The 10,489-nt window shown below is 36.8% G+C and overlaps 2 protein-coding genes across 2 annotated transcripts; one reads left to right on the top strand and one right to left on the bottom strand.

Moving 5' to 3' along the window:
* Positions 1 to 337: 337 nt before the first annotated feature.
* LOC106664003 (carbonyl reductase [NADPH] 3-like) lies at positions 338 to 1,665 on the top strand. Its single transcript, XM_014389335.2, has 6 exons — positions 338 to 447; positions 545 to 673; positions 727 to 865; positions 925 to 1,159; positions 1,221 to 1,426; positions 1,481 to 1,665. The coding sequence occupies exons 1-6, from the start codon at positions 427 to 429 to the stop codon at positions 1,603 to 1,605; spliced, it is 855 nt and encodes a 284-aa protein (XP_014244821.1). The 5' UTR covers positions 338 to 426; the 3' UTR covers positions 1,606 to 1,665.
* Positions 1,666 to 6,541: 4,876 nt separating this feature from the next.
* On the bottom strand, positions 6,542 to 8,083 carry LOC106663958 (elongation factor Tu-like). Its single transcript, XM_014389220.2, has one exon. It carries the CDS (start codon positions 7,992 to 7,994, stop codon positions 6,543 to 6,545), a length of 1,452 nt encoding a protein of 483 aa, XP_014244706.2. The 5' UTR covers positions 7,995 to 8,083; the 3' UTR covers position 6,542.
* Positions 8,084 to 10,489: the final 2,406 nt, after the last annotated feature.

Here is a 10,489-nt window from a genome sequence, read left to right as displayed (position 1 = left end):
TTACATGGTATCTGGTCATAAATCATGGCCCATTATGAAGTTTTAATGGAGGGAAGATTTTATTGTTTACTCTGTCTGAAAAACTTTATCTAGTTTCTATTGAACTGTGACAAAACTCGATTATTTTCGATAATAATGTTTGATACTGTTATTACTTTTTTATTGTGTTTTTATGAAAAAATCCATGCTGAAAGTATGCTATTATGCTATTATAGTTCAACATGTGGCTGTTATTAAGCATATAATTGTTGGTTAAATTTGAGTTTATTATTGTACTGATTGTACTGATATAATAACTATCGATGCAAAAGTTGAAAATTGATTATTACATCGAAAAACCGGTTAACAAACGTGATAACAGTTAACAGAATATGAATGAAAAAATAGATAAAAAAATATAGTTTCTTATTCTTTGCCATTCACACCATGTCTTCAAAAGTAGCTGTTGTAAGAATATTTTTTTTAGCTTCTCTTGGTTTTGGAATAGACCTAATCAAAGGAAATATTAAATATTTAGGTTGATCTTAAATTTATTTTATTGCAGGTAACTGGGTCAAACAAAGGAATAGGTTTTGGCATAGTCAGAAATTTATGCAAACAATTTGACGGGGTTGTTTATTTAACATCCAGGGATGTCGGAAGGGGTCAGGCTGCCGTCGAAGAACTCAAAAAGGTACAAATATCATTATCGGTTGTTCATTTATTGACCTTTAATTTTTTTTCCAGGCTGGTTTGAAACCACCGGAATATCATCAACTCGATATTCTTGATTTAGACTCAATAAGGAAGTTCGGTGATCATCTTAAAACCAAACACGGCGGGATAGACGTCCTTGTAAACAACGCTGCGATTGCTTTTAAGGCAGGTGAATAATTTTTTTGAAAATACAGTTTAAACATTTTTTTTGTTTTATTGTCTAGGCAGCTGCTACGGAACCATTCGCCGAGCAAGCGGAGGTCACACTTAGAACGAATTACTTCGCTTTGGTTGACGTTTGCAATGAACTCTTTCCGCTTTTAAAGCCGCATGCGAGAGTTGTGAATGTGTCGAGTTCAGCGGGTCATTTGTTGCGCATCCCCGGTGAAGAGCTGCGTAAAAAATTTTCCGAACCTAATTTAACAGAGCCTGAATTGTCAAAACTTATGAAACAATTTATAGCGTAAGCCTTCTTGATGAATTTATACTTCATTTTAGTCTTAAATTCAATTAATTATTTACAGTGATGCTAAAGATGGATCGTATGCTTCGAAAGGTTGGCCGAATAGCACTTATGTTGTATCGAAAGTCGGAGTGAGCACGTTGACTAGGATTCAGCATAGATTGTTTCTTGAGGATCCACGCGAAGATATTGTAATAAACCATGTCCACCCTGGTTATGTCGATACAGACATGACAAGCCATCAAGGACCTCTGACTATTGAACAAGGTAAACTAAATTAACTTTTTTTTTTTTTTTATAAATTATCATTTTTTTATTCAGGTGCTGATGCTCCGACATATCTGGCACTTTTGCCAAAAGGTACTACGTCGCCGAAAGGAGATTATGTGTGGTACACAAGGGAAATTTGCGATTGGGTAAATGGGCCAACGCCTAGTGTTGTATGAATGATATTTTTAAATCAATTCTGTAGTAGTTTTTCTTAATAAACTTTCTTTTACACTAAACAAATGGGTATTATTTGAAAGGCTAAAACTGCAATGTTATACATTCTAGATAAAACATTTTCAGCTCAAGATATGACGATTGGGAGTTGGTGTCCAAAGGGATCAAAATCATGCTTGCTCAAGTGGTTAGAGCGGGGCGAATTGAGCTGAAGTTCGTGGGTTCGAATCCCGATCGTGATACTAATTTTTTTCATATCAACCAAGACGTTACATAAACTGAATAATGAATATGGTCAATTATGGCGACTAAACACAAATGGATTAATATAATAAGTAAAGAAGTAAAAAGTTCACTTTTAGCTCGCCATGGCCATTTTCATGTCGCTGAGAATTGTATACTGATTACATGACATTTGAAAAATGGAAAAATGTGAATGGTGGTAGATTGAGATTGGGAGTTGGTTTTCAAAGGGTTCAAAATCATGATAGCTCAAGTGGTTAGAGGAGTGGCGTATTGAGCTGAAGGTCGTGGGTTTGAATCCCCTTCGTGACATTAACTTTTTCATCTCAACCAAAACCTTCCATGAAAAGAATAATTAATATGGTCAATTATGACCACTAAATATAATGGATTAATATAATAATTAAAGAAGTAATCACTTCTCTTTTAGGTCGCCATGGCCATTTTCATAAGTCGCTGAGAATTGTATCCTGATTACACGACTTTTGAAAAATGGCAAAAAGTGGAAAATGTGAAAGGTGGTAGATTGAGATTGGGAGTTGGTTTTCAAAGGGATCAAAATCATGATAGCTCAAGTGGTTAGAGGAATGGTGTATTGAGGTGAAGGTCGTGGGTTGGAATCCCCTTCATGACATTAACTTTTTCATCTCAACCAAAACCGTCCATAAAAAGAATGATTAATTGAAATAATTAATATGGTCAATTTTGACCACTAAACTTAATGGATTAATATAATAAGTAAAGAAGTAATCACTTTACTTACAGCCCGTGTGGCCATATCCATAAGTTACTGTGAAATGAATCCTAATTACACGACATCTGAAAAATGGCAAAAACGAGGGAAAATGCAAAAGGTGATAGATTGAGATTGGGAGTTGGTGTCTGAAGGGATTTGAACAAATAAACAAAATTTTAAAAAAATGAATAAAATTCTCTCCGGTGTAAACATACCGCCCACCAAATTTCAATAGAAATTTCACTAAAAAAAAGAGACGTTGCAGAGTAGAAGAACAGGATTGGAAAGATTCAGGGAGCAGAGGAGATAGATGTGTAATCAGACGCGTATATTCTCCTGAGGGCGTTTTTATGCGCACAACTCGTACCACCCCATCTTTACCCGGGTACTGCTCAATGATGCGTCCGACAGGCCATGATAAGGGACGCACTTATAGCTCAAGTGGTTAGAGCAGTGGCGAATTGAGCCGAAGGCCGTGGGTTCGAATTCCGCTCGTGATACAAACTTTTTCATATCAACCAAGACCTTACATAAAAAGAATAATTACTATGGTCAATTATGACCACTAAACGTAAATAGATTAATATAATAATTAAAGAAGTAAACACTTCTCTTTTAGGTCGCCATGGCCATTTTCATAAGTCGCTGAGAATTGTATCCTGATTACACGACTCTTGAAAAACGGCAAAAAGTGGAAAATGTGAAAGGTGGTAGGTTGAGGTGGGGAGTTGGTGTCCGAAGGGGTCAAAGTCACGATAGCTCAAGTGGTTAGAGCAGCGGTATATTGACCTGAAGGTCGTGGGTTCGAATCCCCTTCATGACATTAACTTTTTCATCTCAACCAAAACCTTCCATAAAAAGAATAATTGATAAGGTCAATTATGACCACTAAACATAATGGATTAATAGAATAATTAAAGAAGTAATCACTTCACTTTTCGGTCGCCATGACCATTTTCATAAGTCGCTTAGAATTGTATCCTGATTACATGACATTTCATGACAATGGAAAAATGTGAACGGTGGTAGATTGAGATTGGGAGTTGGTTTTCAAAGGGATCAAAATCATGATAGCTCAAGTGGTTAGAGCGTGGCGAATTGAGCTGAAGTTTGTGGTTTCGAATCCCGATCGTGATACTAATTTTTTTTCATATCAACTAAGACCTTACATAAAAAAAATAATTAATATGTCAATTATAACCACTATACATAATGGATTAATATAATAAGTAAAGAAGTAATCACTTTACTTACAGCCCGTGTGGCCATATTCATAAGTCACTGTGAAATGAATCCTGATTACACGACATTTGAAAAATGACAAAAACGAGGGAAAATGTAAAAGGTGATAGATTGAGATTGGGAGTTGGTGTGTGAAGGGATCATGATAGCTCAAGTGGTTAGAGCAGTGGCGAATTGAGCCGAAGGTCGTGGGTTCGAATTCCGCTCGTGATACGAACTTTTTCATATCAACCAAGACCTTACATAAAAAGAATAATTAATATCCTCAATTATGACTGCTAAACATAAATTGATTAATATTATAATTAAAGAAGTAATCACTTCACTTTTAGGTCGCCATGGCCATTTTCATAAGTCGCTGAGAATTATATCCTGATTACATGACATTTCACAACATTTAAAAAATGGCAAAAAGGAAAAATGTGAACGGTGGTAGATTGAGATTGGGAGTTGGTGTTCAAAGGGATCAAAATTGTGATACCTCAAGTGGTTAGAGGAGTGGTGTATTGAGCTGAAGGTCGTGGGTTCGAATCTCCTCTGTGACATTAACTTTTTTATCTCAACCAAAACCTTATATAACAAGAATAATTAATTGAAATAATTAATATGGTCAATTATGACCGCTAAACATTAATGGATTAATATAATAAGTAAAGAAGTAATCAGTTCACTAAAAGCTCACTGTGGCCATTTTCATAAATCGCTGAGAAATGAATCATGATTACACGACATTTGAAAAATGGCAAAAAGTGGAAAATGGATTATGGTGTTACTCTTGACCGGAGGCTGACTTGGCATCAGCACATAAGCGGTGTGCTAAAGAGATCACGATGCAGACTAATTGACCTCAAACCACTAATTAAGAGCCCAACTATCAGTCTGACTAACAAAAGACTAATATATATGTCCCTCATTCAACCCATATGGCCCTGGTGTTTGGGCCTCAGCGTCGAACAGCCAAATTAAAAGAATCCAGACATTTCAAAACAGGGCCTTACGGATTTTAACTGGGGCCCCCTTGTATGTGTGAAATACCACACTGCACCGAGACCTGGACATTCCTCTAGTGGACCATGCACTGAGAGATAACTACCGGAAGATGTTTAGCAAGTTCCAGTCCCACCCAAACACAGAAATACAAGGAAAACCGGACCACCTACCTCCTGCATGTCCACACCACAGACTCATCAAGTGCACGCTACACACCAATATGTTAACTAACTATAATTAACTGTGATTAAATTAGATTAAATCATGTATAAATAATTAATGGGGGGGAGCTGCTGAGCTTAAAGATCCAAGAACTGTTTGTTGCCGTTAAACATTATGCCACAACTATAAGGTACTATGTACAAAAGTTTAAATAAAGTTATATATATATTAAAAAAAAAAAAAAATGGAAAATGCGAAAGGTAATAGATTGAGTTGGTGTCCTTGAGGATCAAAGTCACCATAGTTCAAGTGGTTAGAGCTGAAGGTCGTGGGTTTGAATCCCATTTGTGACACTAATTTTTTCCTCTCAACCAAGACGTTCATAAAAAGAATAATTAATTGAAATAATTAATATGGTCAATTATAACTGCTAAACATGAATTCATTAATATAATAAGTAAAGAAATAATTACTTCACTTACAGCTTGCTTTGGCAATTTATATCGCTGAGAATTGAATCCTGATTACACATTTGAAAAATGGCAAAAAGAAGAAAAATACAAAAGTGGTGGATTGAGTGGGAGTTGGTGTCTGAAGGGATCATGGTAGCTCAAGTGGTTAGAGCAGTGGCGAATTGAGCTGAAGGTCGTGGGTTTGAATCCCGCTTGTGAAACTAACTTTTTCATCTCAACCAAGACCTTACATAAAAAGAATAGTTTATAAAAACTTTCAGTTTTACGTATTTTTTCATGTACAGTCAGATGATGTAGTACAATTATTTTGAGAGAATGAAAACCTTTTAATTAATAAAATAGGAGGGTGCAGTACAGTAAGGTCTGTAAATACCACACCCAGAAGAGAAATTGAATAAACCTTTATCGTAAAAGCTTCAAGTTTTTAAATTTTATATTTGTATCTCGAAAAAAAAAGTGTTTATTTATAAATAAAGCTTTTTATCTATTTAATCGAGAGAAATTGAAGGCATTCCCAAATCATGGTTTTCTTCTTGTCCTAAGAGGACACAATGCTTACCAGGTTGTGAATAGGGCATTACAGACTGACTGTTAACGGAGAAACTGCCTAGTTATGTAGTCATCGGTGAAACCTATTTAAACTGTTTGTGATCAGTATAAATCAATGAGGACACCGTTCGTCGAATAATCTTCCTGATATATTGGGAGATGATGCGGATAATGTGCAAAAACTAACTTTTTACAAACAGAAAACTTATTACATAAAAAACGAAGTTTCCAATTTGACTGAAAAATTTGGTGGTTTTGTGAGGTTGGATCCTGCCCCAGTGGGTCTGGTGAAAGTTCTCTGTGCTAAACCGACCCTAGACTCATGGAGAATCAAAAAATAATTAGTAATTTTTTTTAGCAATTTTATTAGCAAAACAAAAGCTTGTGTTTGTGTGGTCCCTTTGGAGTGGTGCTGTCCCACTGTTGGCGTAATAGTTCATTAAAAAAAATTGCTTGATATGACCTAAATTTTTGATAAAGATGAAGAGGAATGAAAGAAAGAAAAAAGAATAAATAAAGCTAAAAAATATATTTGTAATTTTATTTAAATATTTATTTTGTATTTATTTAAATGTGTGAAAGTTGCACTTCCTAAAATTTTTGTTATTATTCCAGTCCCGACAGTAAACTGATTTTCCCTGATTGTAAAAGGCTGGCCTTCGTTCATCGACATTCTTTTGAGCAGGGTCAACCTCACTTTGGCATGATCGCCCGGCATGGCCATTTCGCCGTCGATCATATCGATCCGGCATGTAAGACTCCATGTGTTTGAAAAGAGCATTTGTATATATTTTGACGTTATCGGCTTGCTCCGGCCGCCTTCAGCCTTCGTCAGGAAATAAACACTCGCTTCGTAGCTGTTCGTCAACACCTGACTACCAGCGTATACAAGCTGCATACCTCGTTCGATATCATTTCCCTTTATGCCTTTTAACAAAACTCCAATATTCTCACCGGCTTTGGCCGATGCGACTGATTTTTGGAAAACATGTATATCTTTAACGTTTGTATTGGCATTTATGTCGAAACCTAGAAGATCAGCAGGGTCGCCTTTATTGATCACTCCTCGTTTTAACGTTCCGACTACCACTGTGCCTCGTCCGGGTAAGTTGAACGTGCTGTCTATCGGTAATAAAAAAGGCGAAGTGAAATCTCTCGTAGGCATAGGAATATAAGAATCCAATGCATCTAGCAGTTTCCATATTGATTTTTTACCAAGCTCCGAGTTGTCGCCTTTTAACGCTAATAACGCAGAGCCAAAAATCACAGGGCATTGATTACTAAAACCAAAATCTGTTAAAAGTTCGGTGATTTCTAGTTCAACTAGTTCCATTACTTCTTGATCAACTTCATCACATTTATTTATAAATACTACAATATTCTTGACTCCTATCTGTTTTGCTAATAATAAATGTTCTCGGGTCTGAGGCATAGGGCCTTCTTCTGCAGCCACTACGAGTATAGCACCGTCCATCTGCGAAGTACCAGATATCATGTTTTTAATGTAATCGGCATGTCCTGGACAGTCTGTATGCGCGTAATGCCTTTTCCTGGACGAATACTCGATGTGAGACGCGTTGATCGTAATCCCCCGGGCTTTCTCCTCAGGGGCCCGGTCGATTTTTTCATAAGAAACATACTTCGACAGACCTTCCTCTGATGTTATTTTGGTAAGCGCTGCTGTCAAAGTCGTCTTGCCATGATCGACATGGCCAATGGTACCGACATTGACATGCTTCGGTTGATCATCCGTGCAGTATCCTCTCATCTGACTCCTGCATATATTTAAACCGCATAATTTCTTCGACGAATATTTATCCAAAACGAATCCTGATAACTTCCTAGGTCTGTTTTTTGATAAAGTGACTGATTGTTTTGAATTTATTAACACACAGTTTCTAAACGTTCTAAGCTGATTGTATGTCAAATGTTTGCCTAGTAAAACCATACCGCACTGACGGATCAACAAAGCACACTTTAAATTGCTGAAAATCATTTTTAAAATTATTATTATTTTAAGTACTTCTAGATACCCATTATTTTTACGGTTTATCACGAGAGAAGGTACTTGGGAAGCATGGCATTCTACTTTGGAGATACCAACAATGCCATGCTCTCTAATGGTACCACGAAGCAATAATCTGTGACGTTTGGATAAATTAAAATGAACTAAAAAAACAAAAACACTCATTTTTGTCAATTAAAATTAAATTACTAAACTTTGAACATACAATCTTCTTTAAAGCCAGATAAATGTCCAGTAAAAGGTCCGTATCACAGTTAGTTTCTACATAGAAAGAATGTCGAACTAAAATGAATTTTAGAATTTTGAAACATCTAACTAGGTTTTTCTAACAGTTTCCTATCGTATCCTGTAATAGTCGGAATGTAATATACTGCACCCTTTAAGAGCTATTGTATCCCCCATAGTCTGCTTAAAACTCACCAGTGAGTCGTAGTTCATCAGGGAACTTGATTAGTAGGCCCGGTTTCAACGGTTGAAGCTTTTCTATGGTCACATTGTACATCCCAAAGCACTTCCTCCTGCAGGCAAGTATAGACCACAGGTATGGTATTACTAGACCTAAAGGTGTTTGACATTGTCTGGCATAACGGAATAGTCTACAGGCTGTTAGAATATAAGTCCCCAACATATGTTGTTAAGATCATAATCCTATTTAAGTGGTAGATGTTTTCGCGTTGTTCTTAACAATGCTACGTCTTCTTTCAAAGTTGTTGCTGGGGTCCATCAAGGGTCTATCCTAGAGCCAACACTTTTTTCTATGTTCTTAAATGCCCTCACTTCACTTAAAGTGCAAGTTGGCCCTTTATGCGGATAGCATCGTAATACATTGCTCCTCCTGGAGACAGAATGCTGTAGCAAACAATCTGAACTTGGCTTTACAAAAAATAGTATACTTCTGCCAGTGATCAGATGATTTATCCACTAAATAAATATAATGTAGACCAACACCTCATAGGATGGGTGAAAACCTACCTAGAGGGTCGGATGGTAAATATGTGCTTAGGTAGTAGTACTCTGAGAATCAAGGTCACAGGAGGCTGTCCACAGGGAGGCTGCTTATCCCCTCTTCTGTGGTTAATCACAGTAAATAGATTATTAGAGCTTCTGAATAACTTAGGCTTTTATAGCCAATTATTTTCAGATGATGGTACCATAATGATCATGGGTAAGGATCCTCTGACTCTATCACTGCTGATGAAGGAGGTGATGGGGTTGCTATCCGATTGGTGTTGTGACAAAGGTTTATCAATTAATCCGGCTAAACTAGAATTGATAATGTTTAGCAGGAGAAGAACTTTACGTAATTTTAATAACCCTAAATTTCAGGGCATAGAATTAAAGTTAGTGGATTCCATCAAATTCCTTGGTGTGACACTTGACAGGAAACTTGATTGAAAAGGTCATATTATTAACATATACAGGAAAGGCACTATATCAATGGTACAATGTAGGAGAATTGTCGGTAAAACATGGGGCATCAAACCATGGCTATATACTGCAATTATTCTACCTAGATTCTTTTTCGCAGCTTTAGTGTAGTGGAAAGGTCTAGAAAATAAAAGGAATTGTAATAAATTAAGGTCATTTCAAAGACTAGGCTGTTTGATGATGACGAGCATTTTCAACTACACCCACCCTAGCTCTTGAAATCATAACCAATACCACACCCCTTCACATTGAGGTTAAGGTCAGAGCACTAATCAGCTGCTACAGATTAATTAGCGAGGGCAGCTGGAATCATAAGTGCAACAACATAGGTTACTTGAAAATCTCACAACTATTGAGTAAGGTTAAGGTCAATTATTAAGCGTTAGTGATAAAAGATTAAAACCCCTTCGGGGAAAAAGCACTTTCAGGTAGTCACCCCTTGGAGCCATGAGCATAGGATGGTCTTTCATTATTTTCTTGCTGTCTCTCCATTTTAGTTTTATTCCTGTTGAAAATTTCTCTTTGATAATACTAATAGTTTTCTGTGCTGTCCTCATTTCCATGTGATTAATCCCAGTATTTTTTTTATACTAACAGTGGGACATGTTCTCATTACTCCCGTTATGCAGTTTCCATCCATCCCGTTTTAGTTACTTGTTTTGCTTTATTGGCCCAGGCCACGGCTCCATATGGGTCTTACCATCATGGTGTACATCCAAAGCAGAGTTGCCATTCTAGATCCCCAGTTGTTCTCTGCTAATCTTCTGCATAGCATCACCTTTGTAATGGTAGAGCCGATGTGTTTCTTAAATGTCACGGTCCAGAGTTTTGAGCAGTTCATCAACTGTTAGGCACCATAGAAGAGGTGACATTACTACCATGAGTAGTTCCTTCAGGACATCCTTTGGTTGTGGTGACTTGTATAGTGTCTGATCCTATATTTGTTTCAGCTGTTCTAGTTCTTAGCTTTTCTCCTGGCTTTTTCTCTAGGGAGACCTTCATGGATGCATCAAAGGCACCTTCAATGTTAAGAAACG

The sequence above is a fragment of the Cimex lectularius genome, unplaced genomic scaffold, assembly GCF_000648675.2.
Source record: "Cimex lectularius strain Harlan isolate CLEC.00 unplaced genomic scaffold, Clec_2.1 scaffold26, whole genome shotgun sequence".
Lineage (NCBI taxonomy): Eukaryota > Metazoa > Arthropoda > Insecta > Hemiptera > Cimicidae > Cimex > Cimex lectularius.
The sequence above is the reverse complement of the archived record's forward strand: the minus strand, read 5'-3'. Positions and strand labels throughout refer to the sequence as shown.

Bases quoted from the DNA above. Each gene is read 5' to 3' on its own strand.
- LOC106664003 (XM_014389335.2), top strand. From the start codon at position 427: ATGTCTTCAAAAGTAGCTGTT. The intron at 674-726 runs GTACAAATATCA...TTTTTTTTCCAG, and splicing joins CCGTCGAAGAACTCAAAAAG to GCTGGTTTGAAACCACCGGA. The intron at 866-924 runs GTGAATAATTTT...TTGTCTAGGCAG, and splicing joins TGCGATTGCTTTTAAGGCAG to CTGCTACGGAACCATTCGCC.
- LOC106663958 (XM_014389220.2), bottom strand. From the start codon at position 7,994: ATGATTTTCAGCAATTTAAAGTGTGCTTTGTTGATCCGTCAGTGCGGT.